We start from the raw sequence: 26571 nt of genomic DNA on the forward strand, positions 1-26571 counted from the left end.
TGCCTTTTAACGATTCCCATAGGGCACTCATGCAAGTCTGGTTTTGATATATCGGACTGAGAACTGATGGTGCGTGCTCTCCATTCACAGGCTCTGGAAAGCATTGAAAAGGCACAGGAGCTGGCAGAGGGACTAGGGAACAAGGTAGGATCCTACAGCTTCTCTTCAGCACTGTCTCTAGTTTTCTGTCAGGCAACTTAAGAAGCCAAGCCCTGAAGTATCCAGACTTGTTATTGCTTATTAACGTGTCCATATTAACCAGCTGATGCTCGGGACTTGCTTTGCTGTGTTTAGTTGTGGGCGGTTGCACAGGTGATCATCAGTGTGCAAGTCTGAAAAGTGAGTGAGGAGTCACAGGTGGATAAACAAAGGGGAATGGGAAGCAGTAAAAATGGGGTATGAAACAAGCAGAGAGCCTAGAGGATTAGGGGTCTCTTCTTGAAAAACATGATTGCCCTGAGCAGGAGCTGAGCTGTGTGCTGGCTGGAGGCGAAGGGAAGTGCAACACAGTGTATGTCGTGGGTAGTGCAGGAAAACACTCTTGATGAAAGAGCTGGAGTGTGCCTCAAACCCGGTGTCCCCTTTTACGTTAGGGAGAAGTAGGGTTGATGGCAGGAAGTGCTGAGAGTCCAGATGTCCTTATGACGGATCCTACCCCCCCTTTCTGTGCTGGTGTTTCTCCAGCTGGGGCTGTAGGGGTTCCCACTCCTCCTGTTACTGGCCCGTCTTCACCTTGTTGTTCACTTTTCCTATGTTTCTGCCCCTCACGTGCAGCTTGGCCTGCTGAAGCTCCACTGCCTGTGTGAAAGGATCTATCGCACAAAGGGGCAGCAGCGAGAATTGCGTGACCATGTAGTGAAGTTCCACGAATGCGTGGAGGAGATGGAGCTGTACTGCGGCATGTGTGGAGAGTCCATTGGGGAGAAGAACAACCAGCTCCAGGCGCTGCCTTGTTCCCACTTCTTCCACTTCAAGTAATGAGCTGAAAGTACTAAAGATCCTTGTCGTGACATTAGTCGCAGGAAAGGGCTGTTCCTGTCCAGAGCAGGACAGCCCTAGGCATGCGGCTCCCCAGGTCTTTGTCCTGCTTACCTGAGCCCTGCAGGATCCTACTGAGGTGTCGTGAATCTCATGGCCTCGGGTGGTGAGATTTAGCTGTAATACCCATCCCCTGCCACTTCTGTCCTCCAGATGATTGTTCACTATGTCCTCACCTCGCCCAGTTCACAGGTTCTCGTTTAATCCTCTTGGGGGAATCAGGTCTTCGCTCCCAGGGGCCGTCTGGATTTTTCCCCTGAATCCCCCCACTTTCTCCCTCGTCTAGAGGTGCACTGAGGTGAAGAAGGTGTTCAGTTTGTGCTACTGCCACGCACTTGGCTGTACCGCCGTTTTATTTCTAGTAGAAGCGCACGTGTAACGAAACACTCGGTTCTGAAAATCAAGAATTTAAAACCAGAGCCTCACCACGACACCAAATCAGGATCAGACTAGGGCGAGGCTCCAGATTTGTCTCCGGCAGTACAGGAACTTACTTGTGTAGAGGGGCGTGAAGTGCCCCCACGGAAGGGGTGGAAGAGCGCTCGGGTCTCTGCCCTGAGGGGAGGGAGCTCTGCCCGTGCCCCCTGGTTAACCCACAGAGCGGCCGCGGGGGGGGCGCTGGGGGACGCAGCGCCCCCCCGAACCGACCTCCTCCCTTTGCAGGTGCCTCCAGACCAACGGGACCCGGGGCTGCCCCAACTGCCGCCGCTTGTCGGTGAAGCCCGGCTACGTCTGACCCGCCCGCGGGGCTCGGCCTGCGCCGCCGGGACTGCTGGGGGCGGCGGGACGGGGCCGGGGCGCTCCGCGGTCTCCCCTCGGCACGCCCGGCTCCCTCCCTCCCCGCTGCTCCGCACGGGCCCTGGCTGTAATAAAGGGCTTTTCGCCGGGAAAGCGCCCGCCCGTCTCCGCCGCCGCGCTCCGCGGGGCCGCCCCTCACGCGTGGGCCGGGGCCGGGCGGGGCGGGAGCGGGGGGAGAGGCGGGGCAGCGGCGCCCGGCTCCCGCGCCGCCCCTGCCCCGCACCAAGATGGCGGCGGGGCCATCACTCAGCAGATTTGGGCGGCGGCACGTGACCTGCGCGGCCATTTCACACACACGCGCCCGCCTGCGGCTCCCGCCGGCGGATTCGGCAGAGCCGCCGGGACGGGACCGGGGCAAGAGGAGGGGCGCCGAGGAAGAGGAGGGGACGCGGCGTCCCCGAGCCGCCTGTCCCGCTGCCTCCCGTCCTGCTTCCCGGGCCGAGCGAGCGAGCGGCAGGATCGGCCGCCCCGAATCTGCCGCCCGGCAAACCTGCCGCGCTGTGCGCTCAGCCTCTGCCCGGCCGGGGCAAAGATGGCGTCGGTGTGGGACGAGTCGGAGGTGAGGGGCGGCGGGCCGGGGGCCGGGGCGAGGCGCGGGTCGGGCCGCGAGTGACGGTGCCGTTGTGCCCCCGTAGGATGGTGTCGGCGAGGAGGTGCTGAAGATGTCCACGGAGGAGATCGTGCAGCGCACACGTCTCCTCGATAGCGAGATCAAGGTAAGGGCCGCGGGCCGCCAGCCGCGGAGGCGCCGGGGACCGGGCCGGGCCGTCTGCCTGCGGCGGAGCCGCCCCTCGGGAGCCCTGCGCTGCGGGTGCTCGGGGCGGGGTCAGGGGGGGACTCGAGGCCCACAGATGCTCCCGGAGGCACAGGGGAGGGGGATGTGTGTGTCACGGCCTGGGTCAGGTACGACCGTCGGGTATTTCCGGCTGGGAAGTTCTCGAGAAGATCTCTCGTTCAGCCTCCTGCCCGGGATGCTCGGTGCTTTATCCGCTTGGACCCCGGCAGCCTCTAAAGACAGGTTGCACCGCTTCTCTGGGTGCTCTGTGCCACTGCTTGGCTCCTCATGAGGATAAAGATTTGCTTTACGTACACCCTGAACCTTTCTTGTTTCAACCTTTGCTGTCTCAGCCGCCCCCTGTGCCCTGCTGCGAAATGTCTGGTTCTCCTTGGTACCTTCCCCAGTAGTTCTCTCCTCCAACCGAACAAGCCCGCTTCCCTCAGCCGCTTCTCCAGGGCCCGTGCCCATCGTGGTGGCCCTGTGCTGAACTCAGTCCAGTTTATCAATGTCTTTGCTGTATAGGGGGGGCTCAGAACTGGGCAGAGTGCTCTAGATAAGACCTAACAAGTGTTGAGTAAAGAGGGCTGATCACTTTTCTTCATTTACTGGCTGCATTCCTGTTAGTGCAGCCCGGAATGCTGTTTGCCACTCTTGCTGCCAGGGCACGTTGCTGGCTCCTGTTCAGTTTGTTATATATGGAGATCCCCAGGTCCCTTCCCCGGTGCGGAGTTTCCATTTATGCTTGAATTCTGGAAGGTTTCTGTATGTCTGTTGCTCCAGTCTCCCAGGGTCCCTCTGAGTGGCAGCCCTGCCCTTGAGCACAGGACTGAGCCCCCCAATTTGGTGTAATCTGCAAATATGATGAGAGAGCAATGCCATCCTTTTGTCTAGGGCATTCCTAAAGAATGTTAAATAGGAGAGACGTGGGTAGACCTGTCCCAGGATATACTCATTTCACAGAAAAGAGCATGTGTAACTTTAGTGTAAGTTTGTCTCTACTGCCTGATGTTAACAATGTGGAGACAAATTATAAATTCTACAGAGCAACTTCATCCTGCTGCTTCAGGCTCCACAAGTAATTCTGACCTATTAACATATTTTCTTATTCTTTAAAGACAGCAAAGATAAATGTTTCTTATTTTTAAACTGCAGAATACAGCAAGGAGTAAAAGCAGCCTTCTCTATTTTATAGTAAGAGCATCATAATTCAGAAGTGCACCCTCCCTTCATGCAGTTTTCCTTCAGTGTTTCCCAGACTATTAAAAAATTATTAATTTTTTGTATTTTTATGTAACATTTTTTATTGGTTCCTGTAACAGTTCTGTCCTGTGAATAAGTATGTGTTACAAAACAGTAGTATCCTTAGTCATTGAGAATTTTAAAACAATAGTTTTTTAGAAAAGATTGTATTTCCCCATTAAACAGAATCACATATGCCAGTTCAGATGCAACGAGTTCTCCTGAGACCATTGGGTGCTACAGTTGCTTCTGTGGGGATCACAAACTCAGTGTTTTCAAACTGTGTGACTAACCAGGAAAGGGAGGAAGATGTATGTGGGTGTGAGCCAGGCAGCACTGAGAAACATCTGTATTGGGTATAAATGTACTTACTGTTTGATGGTGAGTACAGAACTTCTTTTCTTATAGGCGTTTTCCCTTACAGTTAGTATAATCACAGAGTCACAGAATGGTTTGGGTTGAAAGGGACCTTAAAGACCATCTAGTTACCACCCCCCTGCCATGGGCCTTCCCCTAGCCCAGGTTGCTCAAAGCCCCGTCCAGCCTGGCCTTGAACACTGCCGGGGAGGGGGCAGCCACAGCTTCTCTGAGCAACCTGTGCCAGTGTCTCAACACACAGTAAAGAATTTCTTCCTTATATCTAATCTAAATCTGCCCTCTGTCAGTTTAAAACCACGGCTCCTCATCCAATCCCTGCACCCCCTGATCAGGAGTCCCTCCCCTCTTTCCTGTAGCCCCTTTTAAGTCCTGGAAGGCCGCTACAAGGTCTCCCCAGAGCCTTCTCTTCTCCAGCTGAACTCCCCCAGCTCTCTCAGCCTGTCCTCACAGGGGAGGTGCTCCAGCCCCCTGATCATCTTCATGGCCACCTCTGGACACACTCAGACTGGTCCATGTCCTTCTGATGTTGAGGGTCCCAGAGCTAGACATGGTGCTGCAGGGAGGTATCTCACAAGACTGGAGTAGAGGGGGAGAATCCCCTCCCTTGACCTGCTGGTCACACTGTTCATGATGCAGCCCGGTTGGCTTTCCGGACTGAAAGTGCACATTACTCTCATAGTAGTTTTTTCATCCACTAATACTCCCAAGTCCTTCTCCCCAGGGCTGCTCTCAATCGACTCATCGCCCAGCCTGGATTTGTACTCGAGATTGCCCTGACCCATGTGCAGGACCTTGTTCTTGGCCTTGTTGAACTTTATGAGGTTCATATGGTCCCACCTCTCCAGCCTGTCCAGGTCCCTCTGGATGGCACATCCCTTCCCTCCAGCCTGTTGACTGCACCACACAGCTCGGTGTCGTTGGTGACCTTGCTGAGGGTGCACTCGATCCCGCTGTCCATGTCACTGATGAAGATATTAGAAGCCTAGACCGAGATTAATTCAAACTATAAATTACTGGTCAAATAGAAAAAATGAGAGATTCCACAGAGGTATGAAGATGACCTTGTCACTGTGAGGGCAGTCAGACAGTGGAACAGGTTGTTCCAAAGAAATTGTGTAGTCTCCATCCCTGGAAGTTTTCAAGATTTGATTGGGCAAAGCCCTAAACAACCTAGTGAGAGCCCACGGCTGACCCTGCTTTGAGCAGGAGGTTGAACTAGAGACTCCCTAAGTTCCTTCTCAACCTGAGCTGTCCCGTGAGTTACACTGTTTTCCAAAAGACCTGGCTATATGTGGGGAACAAGTACTGGATATTACTCCAGTGTTGAATGTTTGAAGGAGAACAAAAAATATTTTTCTCCTACAGAGGCAGCTGAGATGTTTGTTTCTCAATATGTGGGGTCTTGCAGAACAGAACAGCCTTATAAAACTGGCACCTCTCTTTGTTTCACTGGAAGCAGTAGTGGTACATCTCTTTGCAGAGGTGCTGCTAATCCCACTGCTCTCAGTAGACAGAAGCCTCAATTCTTCGTTAAACCCAGCAAATCATAACTTTAGAATAGGTGTGTATATGTATGCATATAGATACGCATGTATGTGTGTATATCTAGTTACCTGTGTATCTGTATAAATTAAAAAATAAAAACCAAACCACAGTTGTCCCACCTAGGTCATATGCTTATCTAGGTCTGATTGCAGCCCCGTAAGCTGATGCATTGATGAGGCTAAGGTTGTCTAGTGACACCGGGAAGAAATTGTTTAGGGCTATCCATTAGTTGGAGACCAGAATGGACTGTGTGGCCTTGATTCCTACCCAGTTTGGGGTAATTTGCTGGCTATTCCTCTTTTTATGTTACATTTCCCTTTCTACCCACTGTTTCCTCAGACTTATGTTTTTATAACTGTTTTACTTTTGAAATAATGTATGATTTTTATCTTGCCTTAGTCTTCTGATATTATTACTATCTCTTGCTTCTGCGTACTGATTCCAGATCATGAAGAGTGAAGTACTGAGAGTGACCCATGAGCTTCAGGCCATGAAAGACAAGATCAAGGAGAACAGTGAGAAGATCAAAGTGAACAAAACCCTTCCATACCTTGTCTCTAACGTTATCGAGGTGAGAGCAGTGCGCTTTTCTGCAGCAACAGGAGAACTCTGCGCAATATATAATTGGGAAGAAGGGCAGGGGAGCTAATCGGTAATTTGAGACATGGTGCATTCTCAAAATACGGATGCTCCTGAAGCTGGGGCTTTCAGGTTTTTCTGTTGGTTTTGTTTGTGACCTGGAAGTACACATCGCTTGCCCATTTCTTGTCCAAGTTATTCATAGGTGTTGGCTCCTGTTCATCTGTACATGTCAGAGCCATCAAGGGTGACACGGCCTCGCGTAGCGTATACGCCTGGGCATGTGAAGTTTGGTACATGCTTTCCAAAACTTGTGACGCAGCAAGTGAAAAGCAGTGGCTCTGTTAACTACATCCCATTCTTTTTGTAATTCAGTCATTTTCCTGATAGGCCAAAAAAATGCTCATAGTTTTCTGTTTCTTAAAAAAGAGGGTTGGTTTGTGCCAGTGTTTTAAAACAATGAAATTAAGTCTTAATGTAAGCTGCCGAAATGGGAGGAGAAATTAGTGCCATTAGCTACTACTTTGTTCTGAACTTTATAGTGTCTGCGCCATTGTGCGTTGCTTCATCAGGAAAGGAAGAAATTAATCTTTATAGGAGGGCTTTAATGCATTCAGGATTCTAGTGCTGATGGATGATGGGAAATTTCATTTCTCCTACTGCATGTAATTTCAAAGCATAAATCCTGGGGTCATCCTGCTAGCCTGATTACATTGCTATGAAATCTCTGGTTTTCAGCTGCTGGATGTTGACCCCAATGATCAGGAGGAGGATGGAGCAAACATTGACCTGGATTCCCAGAGAAAGGGCAAGTGTGCCGTGATCAAGACCTCTACACGCCAGGTGAGGCCCATGTGCCCAGCAAGGCATGAGGAGCACTGAGAAGGACCTTCTCCTAGTGCAGGTGGCTTTTCTTAATTTGATTTCTTTCCTCCAGACATATTTTCTGCCTGTTATTGGGTTGGTTGATGCTGAGAAGTTAAAGCCTGGAGACCTAGTGGTGAGTGATAATGTTGTGGCTGTTAGATATGATGTTGGCCAGAAAATTGCATATGCCTTGCCCTTTAGAAAGGAGACAAATCTGTCTGGATTTCCCCAAGACCATTTCTGTACTAAAATTCTAATAAAAAGATATTATGGGTTCAGTCATATTTGTAGTATATAAAAGTAGTTTGGGGTGTGTGTTCTTCAGGTGCTGGCAGTTTAGATATTACCTTGTAAGCTTTCTAAACCCAATCTTTTGTACCATAAGTAAATTTAAAAATTGTACTAGGTTAGCTGTGGCATTGTCCACCGTGTCAGGCTGTGTTGATTTGATGAGCGTAAGTGGCAAAGCTGGTTATTTCTGCATCCTTGAGGTCTAGTGAATCATCTTTGATTGCGTATTTATTAATTGCTATCTGAAGGGCCTGTTAAAAGCAAAGGACTTGTGTTTACAGGGGGTGAACAAAGACTCTTACTTGATCCTGGAGACTCTACCTACTGAGTATGATTCACGGGTAAAAGCCATGGAGGTGGACGAGAGACCCACAGAGCAGTACAGTGACATCGGGGGGCTGGATAAGCAAATCCAAGAGGTGATACTTTATGTTTAGTTTCTGATGTGACTGAGAACAGTGGTTTTAGAACTTCAGCTCAGAACTTCAGTTCAGAGCAGGCTGCCTGGATCTGTGAAGGAGAATGAGTTTGCATATTAATATTTTTCTTTTGCTGTAGCTCGTGGAGGCCATTGTCCTGCCAATGAATCATAAGGAGAAGTTTGAAAACTTGGGTATACAGCCGCCCAAAGGAGTCCTTATGTACGGGCCTCCAGGAACAGGGAAGACGCTTTTAGCTCGAGCGTGTGCTGCCCAGACCAAGGTAAAAGGAACCTCTGAAAGCGTGTGCTGCTGTGGGGTTGTACCTGAAAAAGAGTAAGAACTCCTCCGAGGGGAGAGGGTTCATACATACAAACGGGTGTTGCAGAGGCTGGGGTTTTCCTGTGTGTTTGCTTCCTTGCTTGTTTTAATTAAAGGCTTCTTGTAGTACTCAGAACTGACCCTACTGAGAAATGAGGCACAGGATTCTCTTTCACTTCCCAGGCTACGTTCCTGAAGCTGGCGGGTCCACAGCTTGTGCAGATGTTCATTGGCGATGGAGCTAAGCTGGTACGCGATGCTTTTGCTCTAGCCAAGGAAAAAGCTCCTTCCATCATCTTCATTGACGAACTGGATGCCATTGGCACTAAAAGGTGGGGTGTGGGCCATGTTGTAAAGCTCTTGGGAGCTGCCTAGCAGCTCCCTTCTGCCTGTGTATGTAAGGGAAGCTGAGCTTAAGGCATGGCCTATTCAGAAACAGCATAAAGCCAGTCACAGATAGATAGCAGTCGCCGCAATCCTTGAGCTCGTGAGCGAAGTTCGTGAGACTTGAGATTGATCTGATGGTCTGCTGTGGTATAAAACTGTTTTCTGATAACTGCATCAAGCACATGGAGATGTTTACCCTCATTTACTACTTGGGCCTGGGCAGCATTAGCCCCATTTAGCTCTAGGGACGTAATAAGACTTTGCTGCTGTGCCCAGGTTACCGTAGTTGCAGTCCTCATCAGGGTAGGACTTCTGTAGCTTCAGGGAGGAATTTGGAAGACCTTGGCCAAGGAGTGTGCACTGCAGTCATTTTGTCCTTTTAGGTGATTTAAAACACGGGGGCAGGATGGTCAGGTTCACACTGATTGATAGTTTTACCCTTGTTTCCTCCTCAGGTTTGATAGTGAGAAGGCTGGTGATCGGGAGGTGCAGAGGACCATGCTGGAGCTGCTTAATCAGCTTGATGGTTTCCAGCCCAACACACAAGTCAAGGTTGGGATCTAGCAGAGAGAGTTTCTGGAGGGGGCTTTAGTGGCGGGGTGGAAAACAGTGTCTGGGGAAGCAGCTTGGTGAATCCTTGGGGAGGAGAGGCCTGTCCCCAGGTGCCTCAGACTGGTGACCTTACTTCTACTTAGGTGATAGCCGCAACCAACCGGGTGGATATCTTGGACCCAGCTTTGCTCCGCTCGGGACGATTAGATCGCAAGATTGAGTTCCCAATGCCTAATGAGGAGGCCAGAGCCAGAATTATGCAGATCCATTCGCGCAAGATGAACGTCAGGTATGGAAGTGGCATGGCCTCGGGGGGCTGTTTGTCGCTTATGATGGTACCTCAGGGCTGTGGAGCACTCTTATGAGAGCTCACTGTTGGGTTTTAAGGAAGCTCTATACCTCGCTTTTTCTATTTGGTGCTGTTCTCAGTCTTCTGTTTTTGTCCCCCCTCCCGCTCTTGTCAGCCCTGATGTGAACTACGAGGAGCTGGCTCGCTGTACGGATGATTTCAACGGAGCCCAGTGCAAGGCCGTGTGTGTTGAAGCGGTAAGTGTTGCCAGCACTGCCTTGGAGGGAAATGTGAAAGCTGGCATGGAGTAATGATGGTGAACTGATGGTGCTCACACGCCCTCTCTAAACACTGTCTCATTGGGCAGGGGATGATTGCCCTCCGCCGTGGAGCTACAGAGCTCACCCACGAGGACTACATGGAGGGAATCCTGGAGGTCCAAGCAAAGAAAAAAGCCAATCTGCAGTACTATGCCTGAGCTCTGCCCAGCTGAGGGTGTGGCCCTGGCAGAGGACAGGACTAGACTGGACTGTACCACTTTCTGTCTGGAAAAAATAAAGCATTTTTTCCCTCTAAAACCAAATCCATGATGTGTCAGGGCTGTTGCCATTGCTCGGTAGTTCTGCATCTGCAAAACAGAAGGTGAGGACCTCCTGTCCACGGTGCCCATCATGCTGCCTCCGGAGCCTCCCCTCCTGCTAGAACTGGATTAAATCCTGCTTTGCTCCTTCTGGCTGAGGACCGACAGGTGATAACTGCAGTAAGTGTTTTTGACACTGATGAACTGCAGCTCAGACAGCACCTCCTGTTTTCACGTGTGCAGCCCATGAATGGCCTGTACAGCTTTGTTAGAGTCTTTGAAACTTCTGAACTAACAAACACTAATTTTGCAAGGGAGAAGTGAATACAATTCACACATGAATGATGTTTTAACTGTCTCATTTCAACTTTGGAAGCTTTAACACCATTGCCGATATGTGCGGGAGCTCTTGGTGAATCAGTCTGGTAATTAGAAAGAATTCAAGGTTTCATCCACTGAGCAAGTCTTTCAGTACTTTTAATGCCAGTTGAGAATTACAACTTCCATTTAAAAATTACACTTTTCATAAATACACTGACTTTAGCATTAAGTATCTTACATGCCACTGTATTGTATTTTAAATACAATGTAAACATCTCCAAATGCTGGCCATCTCATCTTTACCTGTGCAGTTTTTGGACGCTTGGGAGAGGGGCGGGGATGTGAGGGAAGAAAGAATAGATGAACAAAGAAAAATGCACCCCAGAGTACTTTGGCTGATGTTCCTGAGTTAGCCTTAGTACTTGCACTGGTTCCAAGGCCCTTGCTGCTCGTTTTGGAGCGGGAGCTTGTTCCAGCGGAGCGTGCGTGTTCTGGACACACTGTGCTCGGGGGGCGTTTGACATTAGGAGGGGGTGAGTGGTGAAGTGAGCAGAAGCCACGCGTTCCTGAGGAAAATACACTGCGGTTCCTTTGGACATTAATATTAGAGAGGGCTGTACGTCTGCTGCTATTTTAGCAGTACTGCTCTTTGAGCTCAGGGAGAATTACTCATCTCCTTTCACAGAACAGGAGTTGCACCCACAAGTTAGTTGAGGGGTGAAGGTTGATCCCAGCAGCTCAAATGACATGCTTTCCGAAATACACCCTGGCCTCTAGTGGAATAGTTAGAAGCTGCATGTTGCATACATCTCTCCATTAAAACAAGGCTCTGTTAGCCAGATGAGTAGCCTTACCTGTGTAAGAAGCTGAGGAAAACTTTCCCCTCCTTTCCTAAAGCCAGCAAGAGGTTTTTTTTAGAGTCTTGCTGCTCAGTTACAGCCAGCTCCTTTTGGAAACAGCTTTAGTAGTGAGTAAATAGCTGATACCACAGCATGGAGTAGCACAGATTTCTGATTTAAATGAATTAATACTAAGAACGGGCTAATTCTTTGGCCTAAACCTCGGCTTAGATCAAGGTTCTTTAGGGAAATGATGGCCTGAGCCAACGCTAGACAATGCCTGTTGCAAAAGTGTTCAAGCCAACTTCACGTAGCTCCTTGTCCTAATTTGGGTCTGAATTACACAGACCTGCAGCAATAGAGTTGGTGCGTAAACATCCCTTACAACTGGACAATAACAGGACCATGGAGGTACAGTTCAAAAAACAGCACAAAAAAAGACACAGCCTTGGACTTAATCCCTTTGTAAACAGAAGAAAAACAAATCAAAAGAACTGTCCCCCTTAAACCATCAATGAGCAAATCACCAATAATTCAAACCTGGAGTTACTTGCAATGTCTGTGTCCGCGGCTGGAGGCTGGAGCAGCATCCCCGGGGCTGGTATTCCCACAGCTCTGGCACTGCTCTCCCCGCGCTGACATGCCACCTCTTCCTGGTGTTAACCCCCAGCTCTGCCCAGGCTGCGCTTCCCAGAGTCTCTCCTCTCTCCCTCTGAGGTCACACAGCCCCATTTTCTTGTCTGGGTTTTTGTACAGACGCCCGGGACGTGTTGAGGGAGGGGGCCAAGGTGCAGAGGAAGCCAGCCAGGAGGGTGAGGCCCAGGCCACCCCAGGCACAGAACATGGACCAGCCATAGCCATGACTGATGTCCTCTGGCAGCCCATAGACGTAGCGAGGGTAGCGAGACAACTCAAAATTGATCCCAGCGACGCATGTGCAGAGTGAGATGATACAGCATGTACCTGCAGGAGAAAAGCAAGAGGGTTCTGCACTGCCCTCACACAGCCTAATTATGCTCTGGACTTTTCCCTCAAAGGCAGGAATTTTCAAAATCAAGAAATAGGGTGGGGGTGTTTTTTTTCTGTAGTTCTACCAGTCTCTTCTTACAAGGTGGGGAAAAAAAGGGCAAAATATATAGAGCTATGGAATACCTCATGTCACAGATAACCCATCTTGCCTTAGCTCCCTCTGTTGCTATCTGACATTGTCACGTATGGTTCAGTCTTCGAGACTTTTTTTCTTTCCTAGGACTAATGCCAGCAGGTTCCAGACAGCACTTGGCCAGTGAACAGCTGAAGCCCAGGGCTGTGAAGCACAGCGCCACTTGGTTGCTACTGGGAACATCCAGCCTCCTGCCTAGGCCTGGGGAAAGGGCCCAGGGTTTGTCATCTGCTACATATTCACTGTGCACCTATAGAGAGGAGCAAAAAACTCGAACTTATAACACAAGGCACTCTAGTATGCCTCCTAGATACTAGTACGCTAGACTCAAGGTCGAGGCAATCATTCCTCTCCAGCTCTGAATCTGTGTCTAAAATACTAACGAATGAAAGCTCTTGCTGCTGAGGGCATGCCCATTGCAGTACGTGCAGGAGCACTCGAAGGGCACCCAGCCTACCTGTTCCACTTTTCTAATACTTCACTCTCTCACTGCCGTGTGCTAAAGAAATGAAAATGTTCCCACAGGAAACTTCAGTTAAGCAGCATCTGGGGTGATCAAGGACAGCACAAGCCTAACTCCCAGCCTCTATAGCATCACGCCATGGCAGCAGGTTCTTTTCTATGCAGCTGCCCAGGAACATGCCTTGGGAAGGCTCGCTGATGGCAAGGGAAAATTCTTCCCATACACACACACCCCCCCCTCCAAAAAAAGGTGGCACGAAACCAGTGTGGCACCTACTTGTTTAATTGATATAGATGCTGTTAAATCACCAAGTTCCTTGCTTGCAGCCATTATAGATGCTGACATTGGACCTCTAGGGTAGTAGCTCTGGCTTTTAAGTAGAGTCTTGCTTCTCATTCTTGAAAGTTGCCTATTTTCTGCTTGCAATTTAAGAGTCCCCATCCTTGGAGCACCTCAGTAGCTCACCATTCTGGTGCACTTCCTGCTACTATGCCCTTTTCAAATAAAGACAAAACACTGCCCATTCTTGAGCTGAACAATCGAAGTTCAGAAAAACCTTTGCCCATGCAGAAAGTCTGCTCCCAGCCAGGAGGAACAGATGTAACACCCTGGGCAAGCACTGAGGTCACGTCTTCATCACCGGGCCTGTGTTCTCCAGGCTTGGTTGGGTTTGGACTGCATTGTTACCTGAAGAGCAGCAGAAAGGTGCTGTACATATTGATTTTTTTGTTTGCTTATTAAGATTCCCTAGGGAAAACAGCCAAGCCATCTGACAGGAGCCACAGGCTCCACACACTCGGAGCAGGCCAGAGGCCTGTGCTCACTGGGCATATGGTCCCCGTGGCTACACAGCAGCTCTCCAGAGCAGAAGGCTCGTGTACATACAGTGGGGTCTACTGAGACACATGCAAATACCCACGCAAGCACAGGTCCTGCCCAGTGCCGGGAGGAGTTGGAACGCTGCGCTGGTGGTTTGCTGCACTAAAGAACTGCTTTGTGTGTTTGCTGTGGGCTGACCTGACTTTTAAGAACACCTCCCCAGCCAGAGATACTGGCTGGTGACTTCAGGAGTAGAAGTGAAAGGCTCTCACCTCCCATTAGGAAGAGCAGCCCAGCCACGTACTGCATGAGCTCCTGCTGTTTGCAGCAGCCCAGCACACCAATGATCCACCCAAACAGGATGATGGAGACTGCCATGCCAATGAAGCCAGCTGTCATCCTCCGCAGATCTGAGGAAAGAGAAAGGAGAAAAGCAAGAAAGAAGACAGACATGAAGATGGCAGCACCCAGACAGGACAGCCAGGGGAGAGTCCAGACAGGTTTAGATTTGCTTGTTCTAAAGTTTGCATTTCACCCATGGACAACTCCTCCTGTAGCTTCTTTGAGGTAGAGAGTTTGTCCATCGCACTGAAACTAAGGGAATCCAGCTAACTCGCCTCCCTTCTGCGGGGCACGGTACAACTAGAGAGCATTTCTGTCCTGATCAAGAGGAATACTGGCCAAACACTCCTCAACATAGGACAAAAGGGGTGCATTATGAATGCGGCAATGATTTCAAAGAATCAGAGAATCATCCAGGTTGGAAAAGATCTTGAAGATCATCCAGTCCAACCATTAACCTCACACTGACTGTTCTCAACTCCACCAGATCCTTCAGCACTGTCATCCCATCAACCCAATTTGTAAATGTTAGTAATGCAAGGGTTATTTTGTGTGTGTGTGATGTGTTTCTTTGGGATGGAGTTTGCTGCGTAAGTGTCTGCTGAGAATAGAAATAAAAGAAGTGAGAGGGGATGCTGAAAAGAAATAAAGGACTAGCGCATGGAAGGCAGATAGTGTGAACTGAAAAGAGGAATAGTGGGAGGACAGAAGCAGACAGCAGATCAATACAGTATGATGGAAACAACTCCAGTAACAAGCTCTAAAAAAAAACCTTGGGCACCAGTGATATGAACAGCACTTTGTCATCCATAATACAAGTGCTGTTCTTGTCTCCTCCTAGTTCAGACCCTAGCTGGATTTCCTCAGCACTGAGCCTCACATGACAGAGGCTAGGCAGAATTATGTGAGGCAACAGAACCAGAAAACAAACACAGAGAGAAGGGGGAGTAGAAAAACCCGATGAAATCATTCTCAGTGACAGGCTACAGGTCAGTCATCTGTGTGGGAAGGACTTGGGCATGAGGCACGCTTGTGGGACAGGAGCTGGTGGCAGGAGGTTGCAAAGGCAAACTGAGATGTTCCCTAAAAGACCTGGTTGCCAGGGGGCTGTACCAGGTCTCTGGTGTGCACACAGAAAAACGCAACAAGATCTATACAGACTACACAGTGATGCAACACTTTTGCTCTAAGCCAGCTAGAAATTGTCTGTCCCCAGAGCCAGAATATGATTACACCTTGAAACACACTACACACATGCCTGTATTCCTGAATTCACCGCTTATGTCCCTCCAAATCACACGTCCCCTTCCAATTATACTGTCAGCTGCTTGCCCTTCCTCACTAACAAACTTATGCTCAGAGCCCAGTGAGGGCTGGCTGACTGGGAGCCCTCGCCTGGCACTGCAGTAAGGCACTCAGGAATCCGGTCCATCTCGCACGCTGCTTTGGGTTACTTACGGAGTGCGTGCCACTCATCCTGCCGTATGGTGTTTGTGATGTTGATGGGCAAGTTGCGAGGCAGAGAGCTGGAGGTGTAGTGGTACTTCACAGCTGTGCAGCGCTGAATAACTCCTGTAAAAAGAGACATCAGTGTGAAACAGCATGAAACCCCTGTGCCTTCCACTTGCTGCTGAGTTGACTGGCCCAGCAGAGCTCACACAGGGGAAGCCTTAGTTCAGTAACAGAGCAAATGTAACCGAAAAAGAGCTGTTTACTTCAAAGGCTTTGGGGATCAGGAAGGGAGGGAGCCTTGCTACAAAGAAACACTCTCGAAGAGGGAGCAAGGTGCTGGGCCAGGCAGGCTCCAGCAAGGAACAGCTGAAGGCAAAACAGTAACAGTCACCAAAAACCACGCCAGAAGGTTCCTAGAGGAACTGGTAGGATCTCTTTGGGATGGCAAGGAAACAAGAACGTGGCCAAGTACCAACAGGACTGACTGCTTTGTCTCGAAGAAGATAGAGTTGAATCACTTTGAAAATTTTGAAGGAATGCTGGAAGCGAACTGCATGGGAGAAAAGTTTGAATTCACTCCAGTAGTCATTGGCTCTTTGCGTTTGACGAACAAAAGTACCCAGGTAGGCTTGTTTCCATTACAGCTTAGAGAAAAGTGTACCCCAGGTGCAAATGTGAACCTACATGCACGCTCTCCTTGAAAGGGATTTTTACTTTAGAAAACAACCAATAACAGAGAAGCTACTAGGGGGTGGAGGGAGAGGAAGGTGCCTTGCCCACACTGTTATAAATAAAGCAAGGGCCAGGACAGAGAATAAACACGGATGGTGGGGTGGAGGAGAACAGCCAGAAAGGTAAAAGAGCTAAATAGTATGAAAAGTTCCCCTTAAACAATGGCTACAGGGTCATAACTGCTATTTGAATTATGGGGCAGAAGAACCTTTCTGAAACAATTAGTTGGCCAGTGAGCTAATTAAGCTGGTGAACAATAACTAGCAGGGAGCTGCAGACTCAGTGATTAGCTTTGCAAAAGACACTAGAAAACCCGGGAGAAGAAACGGGTTTTGTGCTGCTCCCACCGCAGTGGGAAGTATGGTTCTGCTCTCCAATAACGTTCACTGGGACTGCACTGCCCTGGGTCCCGCAAGGACCCGCGGAGAGGAAGCTCCCACTTCACAAGATTCACAAGATGCCCTCTAATTCCAGCCATAGGGCCAGGGAAGGAAAGGTGATCTGAATTTCCCCCCATTAACAAACCAGTGACATTTATTACAGATGGAACAAGCAGACATGTAAAGAGGAGCCCCCAAAAGGGGAAAACTCAAAGCTAGACTTCCCAAAGCCTCTGAGCAGAGAAGCATTGAAGTGGGCCGCCATCCTCGGCTCCCTGCCGCCTCCCCCGACAGCGATACACCGACACACCGAGCTGCTGCCCTTCACCTTCAGCCACTCGCCCTCACCCTGTGAGCAGTGCTCCCTCTTCGCCGTTATATCAGAAAAAAGCCTGGAACGCCACCTGAACAAACAGATCAGCGTGACAACCCAGTAACAGAGGATGTCAGTTCATTTGCAAAAGCTCTGCGAACAGCTGAATTAAGAACTCAGGCCCATATACAGCACATCACAGTATCTAATTAAATTTTACCTGTAGCTGTTGACTGAATGCAATTTCAATATTGACATGATTTACATGTGTTGTTGAGAAGTATGTCTGTGGTACAAAGTAATGACATCTGATTCTAGATTACAGTGCACTGGATTCATTAAATGTAAGATCTATGCACTTGGATATTCTAATTACAAATGTGCTATCTATGAAGCAGTATTTTATATAAGAGCAAGGATTACTACTTTTATAGCTCATTAAAGAAAAATCAAAGACTAGAGATGTACATCCCTTATGATCAAAGCTACCGACTCCTCAGCTAAAATGTCACTGAGAAAATCTTTGCTCTGTATTATTACAAGAGTTTACATGTAGACTGAAAGTAAAACCTCTCCACCTTCTTATATAAATCTGGTTATTTAGAAGTTTTCAAATATCAATTTATTCTGCCTCTGGTTTAAAAACTTTACTCCTAATCCTTTCTTCCCCAGAATTCAAAGGGCTAATTTTATGTAGGTAGCACATAAAAATATATTAAAACCACAAGTCTGCAAAACAAAGAGCTCAGGAGTTAGCAAATTTTAGGGTTTATGCTCAGTGCTGACACCTAATCCACGGGCTTGGTGACTGCCTTTGATTACACCATCACAAGCCATTTTTCCAGTAAGTTTCCCTTTCCTCTGAGAGCACTGGACCTGCTCCAGTGTGAGCCACCACAGGCAAAGCAAGGGAGGCCTCTCTCTGTAGGTCTACTGGGAAAGCTGAAACTGGTAGGCAAGAGAGTCAGGGGGATCAGGAAGCAGTGAGGGCAATATCTTGGCTGAATACCTACCCACTTTCTCCCAGAAAATTGTAACATGCACCCAGGCAATCCTCAGTAGCCAGATTTGGCATCTGCAGTCACTAGTTCATGCTTCCCATTTTCTGAGTGAATCTCTAATTTGCAGAGACACCAATGCACACAAAGACAGCCAGGTACCCCTTGGGGCTGCATTTAGAGTGATACAGAATCACGGAACGGTTTGGGTTGGAAGGGACCTAAAGATCATCTAGTTCCCACCCCCCTGCCATGGGCAGAGACACCTTCCACTTGCCCAAAGCCCCGTCCAACCGGGCCTTGAACCCTGCCAGGGAGGGGGCAGCCACAGCTTCTCTGGGAAACCTCTGCCAGTGTCTCACTACTTCCACAGTGAAGAATTTCTTCCTTAGATCTAACCTAAATCTGCCCTCTGTCAGTTTAAAATTGTTACCCCTCATCCTGTCCCTACACCCCCTGATCAGGAGTCCCTCCCCAGCTTTCCTGTAGCCCCCTTTAAGCACTGGGAGGCCGCTCTAAGGTCTCCCCAGAGCCTTCTCCAGCTGAACCCCCCCAACTCTCTCAGCCTGTCCTCACAGGGGGGTGCTCCAGCCCCCCAAGCATCTTCGAGGCCTCCTCTGGACCCGCTCGAGCAGGTCCATGTCTGTCTTATGCTGGTGGCCCCCAGAGCAGGATACACATAGCACCTTGTTCTCCAAGTACTCAAGGAAAAAAAAAAAAAAATCAAAATCAGGTTTGCAGTCTCGAAGTTATCACAAAGTCAAAGGTATTTCAAAGGTACTCCAGTAAGTCCTTTGTTCTAAGCCCTTACATACCTTAAATCGCAGTCTATAAAACAGGGACAGCATCATGCCCTCCATTTCAGAAACCTGCTAGCAAAGTGATTTCACTTTTGTTTATAACACACTCAGAGGAGCACCATAAGAGAGCTTGCCAAAATTTAAAACTTCGCCTTCAGGCAAGGGCTTGAATAGAATGGAATCATGTGGTGAACAACAACAAAGTGAGCATTGTCCTTTTTGGCGCACAAGTAAGTTGAGAATGCAGGACAGAAGGGGGCAGGTGCTCATGTTATTAGCTTACCATAAGGCACGTGTACAAGAAAATGGTTACACAGTCTGATCCTAGCATTTCTAAGGAGCATTAAAAGAACACTATGCAAGTTGCACTGCATGTGCAATTTTCTTGATTAAAAAATAAACACAAGACAAATGAACTACATCCAGCAGTGTCACACTGACATTTTCATGGCCAAGCTACATGCCTGTGCCCTCCCACGGCCAACATGGTTTCTCACACCTTGTCCTCAATATGTTTTTTTTTTTTTCCCTCAGGATTGCAACTGCAGACAGGTGCCCCTCCCATACCCTCTCACAACCCTTGGGACACTATATGTGAGTGTCCCCAGATAAGTCTTTTCTTCTGACTGAACACAAAAGCTGGAAAAAATCAGAGGGTGCTGGCTAGAAAGAATTTCTGGACCTCCAGATGCCCAGGCTGAGCACAGGCCCCTTGTCCCTGGGCCTAGACACCTAGAAACCCAGACCCAGGCCTGCTGTGACACATTCAATTTGTAATCCTGGGCTGAGCACACCCTGACTTTCAGTTTAGTTTTTGTCTCTCCCTGACTTTGAAACATGTGGATTTTCTTCTCAACACCACCTGTGTGCCACTCTTAGGAGGAGGAAACAGAGGGGTTCAGATTTTCTGTTCTGCCACCTGGTCCAGTCCTATCCTAGAGCAGTTTGGCTCTCACAGAGCTGGGAGACCCTCTCCTTCTCACCATGAGCAAGGCCAGGAAGCAACCATGGGCAGTAAACACTGAGCTACCGTGTGAAGTCTGGCCCTCCTCCCCCTCATGCCCCAGGACCAAGTGGTCACTGAAGCTCCCTGGCCTGTTCCCACCATTTCTGCCCAAGATTGTGGAGACCATCACAGCTATGGGATCATTCTGTCCACAACATCACCCAAAGGTCACTAGATCTGGTAAACTGATCTTCCTTTAAAGCTCTTACAGATCATATTTACTGACAGATCATACTTACAAACAGCCATGACCAAACAGATTGAGTTTATTAAAGATCCCACTACAAGAGATGCTCTACAGACCACACAGTCATTCCTGTAACTCTTCCAATTTATCATCAGTTGGAAAGGACAGGAAGTACAGACACCAGGACTGAGCAGTTTTCTCACAAGGGACTCATTACTGCCACAAACTGTTGTGTTTCTCTGCTTAAGCAGCTAGTGGTTCTCAGTTTCTCAGCTACATGCTACTAGGAAGTCATTTCTGACATACTGACTACTCGCACTTGTGCAAAGCATTTGAGGCTGTCCCGCATGACATCCTTGTCTATGAATTAGAGGGACATGGATTCGATGGATAGACCACTCAGTGGATAAGGAATTGGCTGGATGGTCACACTCAAAGAGTTCCAGTCAACAGCTCGATGTCCAAGTGGAGAGCAGTGACGAGTGGCGTTCCTCAGGGGTCGGTGTTGGGACCAGCACTGTTTAGCATTTTTGTTGGTGACATGGACAGCGGGATCGATTGCACCCTCAGCAAGTTTGCTGACAACACCAAGCTGTGTAGTGCAGTCAACACGCTGGAGGGAAGGGATGTGCCATCCAGAGGGACCTGGACAGGCTGGAGAGGTGGGACCATGTGAACCTCATGGAGTTCAACAAGGCCAAGGTCCTGCCCATGGGTCAGAGCAATCTCAAGCACAAATCCAGGCTGGGCGAGGAGTGGATTGAGAGCAGCTCTGCAGAGAAGGACTTAGTGGATGGAAAACTGACTATGAGCCAGCAATGTGCACTCACAGCCCAGAAAGCCAACTGTGTGCTGGGCTGCATCAAGAGAAGTGTCACCAGCAGGTCAAGGGAGGGGATTCTCACCCTCTACTCTGCTCTCATGAGAACCCCCTGCAGGGCTGTGTCCAGCTCTGGGGGAACCAACATCAGAAGGACATGAAGCTGCTCGATCAGGGCCAGAGGAGGCCACAAAGATGATCAGAGGGCTGGAGCACCTCCCTGTGAGGACAGGCTGAGAGATTTGGGGGGTTCAGCTGGAGAAGAGAAGGCTCTGGGGAGACCTTAGAGCAGCCTCCCAGGACTTAAAGGGGCTACAGGAAAGCTGGGGAGGGACTCTTGATCAGGGGGTGTAGGGATAGGAGAAGGGGTAACAGTTTTAAACTGACAGAGGGCAGATTTCGATTAGATCTAAGGAAGACGTTCTTCACTGTGGGGGTGGCAACTGGCAGAGGTTTCCCAGAGAAGCTGTGGCTGCCCCCTCCCTGGAAGGGTTCAAGGCCAGGTTGGACGGGGCTGTGAGCAACTTGGGCTAGTGGAAGGTGTCCCTGCCCATGGCAGGGGGGTGGAACTAGATGGTGTTTAAGGTCCCTTTTAACCCAAACCACTCTGTGATTCTGTGATTGCAGCACCAGTATGGGTGAGATGCGCCAGTCCCACCCCAGAGCTTTTTTCAGAGCAAGCTTGAAAAGCAATAAAATCCCCAGTTTACGAACAGTACTGAACCTTCTGGTTTTTAATTCCTTCAATTTACTGGTGTTAAAATGCATGTTGTTCAAATGAACCCACGAAGTTATCCAAAGCAGCCCATTAGAATGGATCTTTCCTCACCATTTTCTACTGTCACCACTTAGTAAGTAACAGTTTTTTCATATTAAGAGAAGACCACTAAAGAGCATATAATAAATCCCTGCAGGACCTCACTACTTAAGAATTCTCCATGCAAAAGGTTTCTGTTGCAGTTATCCAGCGTGTAATCTGCATAGCCCAGGCTCTACAAGATGATGTATAGCGCTCAAGTTCTTACACTCACGTCATCCCTCCCTACACACAGACACATCCTCTTAGTTTCCCTACCAAAGTGTTTCAGTTCTTTGGCTGCTATCTTTTAGTGATTGCTAATCTCCATTTTCCCCATTTGGTTTGTTCATTATTTCTTCTTTTGCCTTCTTAATTGTATTTTGAAGATGAAACTATCTATTTTGCCACAGTTTCAAAACAGTGATTTTGCATTTTAAGAAAAATCCCACATATCATTCCTCTTTCACATTTAAACATTTCCCACCTCTCAGTTTTGCATTATATTTTTTGTCTTCTGCTTTTTCCTTTTAAATATATGAAGTGAATATATTTTCCATTTTTTTAAATATATATATTTTGGATATAGAAATGTATGCATGTATATGCATCATCAGCTAAAATGCTCAAGTATGAAAGTTTCAACAGCACTGCTTTGTATTAATAGCAGTAGATAAATACAGGACTAGAAATCCATGGAATTACCTGCATGGATACGGGTACTTATGGACTTAGTCACTTACTCATACTTCAATAAAGATCCAGAAAGGAAAGAAACTTTATTCCAGAGGTACTAGAAAAATGGAGAGTATAAACCCAAACCAAAATTACCAGAGGACTGTCACAAAAAAAAAAAAAAACAACCAAAAAAACCCCTTACTTCTCTGCCACTAAAAGCCTATAAAAATCCCTAGATTAAGGCCTTTTAGGGGTATAAGAAGGCATCACACATCACCAAAAAGCTAGCTGAAGACTTGCTGCAAGTTGAGGAGAAAATAGAGGACTTTCAGAGGTGCACAGTAGTGATATTCAGCACATACTAGGAAAAAAATGCCTGTTTCTTCTTTTTTGAAGCCCCAGATCTAATATCGTGCTTTAGAGAACAGCTCAGCCACAGTCACACCTGACCATCGTCCGGAAAAGGCCGCTTAATCACAGTTGTCAGAGAAAAGATAGACACAGCAGGAACAAGGAAAGGCTGCTAGCAAAGCAGGTCAGGGGAAGGGATGAAAAGAGAGGCATGTCTATTTAAAGATCTGACTCCACAAGAACTATTATTAATAATTTCCCTCTATCAGATAAAGCATAAATCTTTACAGGAGCAACTGCAGACCTAATAGGCAAAGAATATCAGGGAGGTGAGGCTTGTAGTGAAAGGCAAGGTCTTTTATTAGAACAGCTGAAGAAAAAAAGAAAGTAGAAGGAAAACCTTTTGGGTCTGATGTCCCTCCAGTTTTGCACATCAGACCCTGAGGAAGATCATTCAACACCCTGTAATACCCTCATGCATGCAGAATGCAGACTCCAGCCTCTCTTACTGTTGTAGTGTTGGGAAAATACCTCAGAAACAGAAATACTGAGGACAAAACTAGTATTCTTCCCATCCCTTCCCCCAACCTTTGCTAATCTCAGTGGGAGCTGAAAGCCTTTGGCTTGATGAGAAGCAAAAAATAGATAAATATTTTACATGACAGGCACAATTAATAGAAAGAAATTAATGAGCTGCCTTTTAGTGAAATGAGATCAACATGGAAATAAAAATGAAAACGCATAAAATGGGTCCCAGGAGATTAAATAGAAAGAAGCTAAACACACAGCACTGGAGTTTCTAAAAGTAAGTTGCAGCTGTGCATTGGAAAGAACGGACAAAGACGAGCTGAGCTTCACAGTGCCAGTCTATCCATCCTCTGCTGTGCAGGACTGGCGTCACAGTTGGAAGCCACACTGAAGAACTGCTCCCACTTTCCTAAGATAGCATTTCCATTTTGTGCCTCAATGGACGCACTTCTCCCAACTCCTACTCTCCCTGTGCTAATACATACCTGCTGGAACAATATTATTTATCATTAACCATACATGGTGCTTCTTCTCCTAAGCTTGTTTTATATGTCACTCATTTTGACTTAAAAGGTCAGGGCGCTGAATTAGTTGTACCATCCAGTCCAGGAATTTTATTCATACTTTGTGAACTGCCTGGCTTTGCACCACGTGCTATAATAGCAGAAGATCCACCGCTTTCCCTCCTGTCACCCCTGGAGCCCTGAGCGACATCTGCCACCATGAAGGCCTGGCAATCAATCCACTGCCGCAACCAGAACTCCCCCGTGCTGGAACGGCAACAACAGGTCCCTTTCCCCTGGCTGCAAACACGGCGGAGCTATGAACGATACCGTCCGTGTCTCAGCGCTCGGTCGCAAGCAGGTGTCAGGGGTAGGGCCGTGCCCACCGAGACCCCTCTCGGGCGGCAGGCCCCGCACCGGGCCGCCGGCGGGGCTCCCCGGGGACGCGGTCCCACCCAGCACTGCAGCACTGGAAGCAGCCGGGGAGGTGCACAAGACCCCGGGCTCGGGTCAGGGCCAGGCTCGCCGCTTCCCGCACGACCAGGGACACCGGGAGCGCCGGGGGCCGTGCGAGGCTGCACCCGCGCCCTCCCGCGGCTCGGTCACGCCGCCGCGGCGGCAGCCGCCGCCCCGCCCGCAGCCGCGGGGCCCCGGCCGCGCCGCGCCGGCCGCCGCGCTCAGCACCACGGACAGCGGCGGAGCCCCGCCGCCCTCCCGCCGGCCCGGGGCGGCCCCGCCACCGCCCGCCACCGCCCGCCACCGCCCGCCACCGCCGCACCTTTCCGGATGAGCTCCTCGCTGTCCGGCTCGTAGCCCGCGCGGTGGCAGCGCCTCCAGAGCCCCGAGACGGTGGAGTTGAAGCGGCGGCCGCAATGCGAGTCCAGAGCGGCGGCGGCGGCGGCCGGGGCCGGGGCCGGGGGCCGGCCGGGCAGCAGCGCCCGCGGGGGCCGGGCGCGGAGCGGCAGGTGCGAGCTGGGCGCCGACATGGAGCCCGGCGGGTCGCTGCGCTTGTGGCCGAAGCCGCGGCAGCGCTCACGGTGCCGCCGCGCGTCCGTCTCGTACCAGGAGTCGGTGCCGATGGCCACGGCCAGGAGGGCGAGGGCGGCGGCGGCCAGGAGCAGCCCGGAGCCGCTCAGCGCCTGAGCCGCGGCCGCCATCTTACCGCGCCGGGGGCGGCAGGGGCGGGCGCTTCCCCTGCAGCCCGGCTGGGGGCCTCCGCCCGCCGCGCCGCCCCCGGAAGGGAAACGGGGCCAGCGCCCCCCGCTCCCCGACACCGGCCCGCGGCCCGAGCTCGGCCCTGCACCCGTGCAGCCCGCGGGGCGCTCCGGGCCCGGCCTCAAGGGGGTCCCGGGGCCGCCCGCCGCACCCCCAACCCACCCCCAAACCCCGCCACAGCGCCCGGCTCCCGCTCGGCGGTACGAGGCCCCTCGGCCCGCGCTACCGGCTGCCACCGGCCCGGCGGCGGCCGCTGCCGGGGGATGACCGGGGGGAAAGGGGCGAGGGGGACCCGCGATTCCGCAGCCTCCTCTCGGCTCGTACTCGCCCTTCCGAGGCCAGAGGTGACTGCCGGGGCCGGCCCGCCCGGGGGGCGGAACGGCAGAGCCCAGTCCTGCCGCCCCCGAGGGGCCCGCGGATCAGGCAGGGTTTAGAAGGTGGATGTCATGAGAAGCCCGTTCTAGCAGCAGCGGCATTTGTTGGCATTTTGAGTACTCAAGCCTTCATTATCAGCTAATGGAAAATACGGCCTGAAGAGCTGAAAAACGGCAATCTGTTTTATGCAACGGCTAAATCCGAGCCATTAGTTAAATGCGACATTTCCAAGGGCACAAAATCCCTTTTGATCCTGTTTGTTCCTCCAGCTGCAGCACTATCAGCCCCCAAAGCCAGTGGTTAGGGCATCGCCTTTTCGAGTGTGGCCTCCAGAGAAAATGATCTAGTGCTACGGTAAGCCTAAATTACAAACTCAACGTCCACTTTTAAAATCCTTCATCTTGTTAAAAGTACTTTGTTTCCCAGGAGCAACTGTTCAACTGTAGGTGAGTCAGATCCTTTCCCCCACCCCCTTGTCACTTCTTGCTCTCCTGGCCACACCGAGCACAACCTAAATGCCCTCCCCAGCACTTCTCCCAGCGACCCTGCGGACGACAGAGCACTACTTCTCTCCCCAGAGCGCTGTGCCTGGTCCAAACCCGCAGCAGCCACAGACAAAGCTTGTTTTAACCACATTTCAGCATGATCCTCTTCAGCAGTTTGCACTGGACAGACTGGATTACCATCCATGCAGCTGCACATTAGTGCCTTCAAGGCAGACAAACTGAAAGGGCTGCTGTCAAAAGAATTTTTTTTTTTTTTTTTTTTTACACATACCAACTAAATCAAGTTTTCCACATCAAGAATGAAAAATAATTTTCAAATACAATCACTGCTCCAGGTAACATGGAAAAATCCTTCAATTATAACAGCTCTTTCCTGGAAGGATCCGAATATTCATATTTCTTAAATCTGCAATCCTATTATGCCACCCTACTCTCTACGTCAGTTCCTCAGGCTATAGCTTTGGAAGACAGGGGCTTTGGCAAGACCACCACCTTACAAAGTTCCCACGTAAAACACTCCTTCCAATTGTTCTCTCCTCTACACTACTGCAACTGTCAGAGCTCTTTGTGGAACCTGTGAACCAGGCAGCTGATTAATCCATGTTATTTTTGTTTATTTCTGAAAAGAAAAAAGGGAGGGGGGAAGGGAGGCTCACAGCACAGCCCCACAGGCAGGGGTACCAGCACAGCCAGAATGCAGCATGGCAAAGCCAGGGACAGAGACTCCAAAATGTGGATTGCTGGCAAAGTCCCCAGACTGTGAAACCATGCAAATCACCTACCCACCTTCATCTTCTTCCAGCTCTTGGGTTATGGTTTTCCTTCTTCTTAAAGAACACTTTACGGTGAGAACAGAGAACCATGTACTACCATTCAGTATTTATAGGCTGAAAATCTTTCAAATTAAGAGTAGGGTAAGACATG

General features: G+C 49.7%; 2 protein-coding genes across 2 annotated transcripts; one reads left to right on the plus strand and one right to left on the minus strand.

The window, feature by feature from the left end:
• The first annotated feature begins 2242 nt into the window (after positions 1 to 2242).
• PSMC3 (proteasome 26S subunit, ATPase 3) lies at positions 2243 to 10064 on the plus strand. Its single transcript, XM_074909436.1, has 12 exons — positions 2243 to 2395; positions 2472 to 2552; positions 6222 to 6347; positions 7094 to 7198; positions 7293 to 7355; positions 7795 to 7932; positions 8072 to 8215; positions 8437 to 8585; positions 9096 to 9192; positions 9336 to 9481; positions 9657 to 9738; positions 9849 to 10064. The coding sequence occupies exons 1-12, from the start codon at positions 2369 to 2371 to the stop codon at positions 9957 to 9959; spliced, it is 1269 nt and encodes a 422-aa protein (XP_074765537.1). The 5' UTR covers positions 2243 to 2368; the 3' UTR covers positions 9960 to 10064.
• A 458-nt stretch (positions 10065 to 10522) lies between these two features.
• Positions 10523 to 24800, minus strand: LOC141962002 (transmembrane protein 178B-like). Its single transcript, XM_074909437.1, has 4 exons — positions 24330 to 24800; positions 15466 to 15579; positions 13938 to 14075; positions 10523 to 12184 (listed from the first exon to the last, which is right to left on the minus strand). Exons 1-4 carry the CDS (start codon positions 24706 to 24708, stop codon positions 11940 to 11942), a joined length of 876 nt encoding a protein of 291 aa, XP_074765538.1. The 5' UTR covers positions 24709 to 24800; the 3' UTR covers positions 10523 to 11939.
• Positions 24801 to 26571: the final 1771 nt, after the last annotated feature.

Source organism: Athene noctua, chromosome 6 (assembly GCF_965140245.1).
Source record: "Athene noctua chromosome 6, bAthNoc1.hap1.1, whole genome shotgun sequence".
NCBI classification, from domain to species: domain Eukaryota; kingdom Metazoa; phylum Chordata; class Aves; order Strigiformes; family Strigidae; genus Athene; species Athene noctua.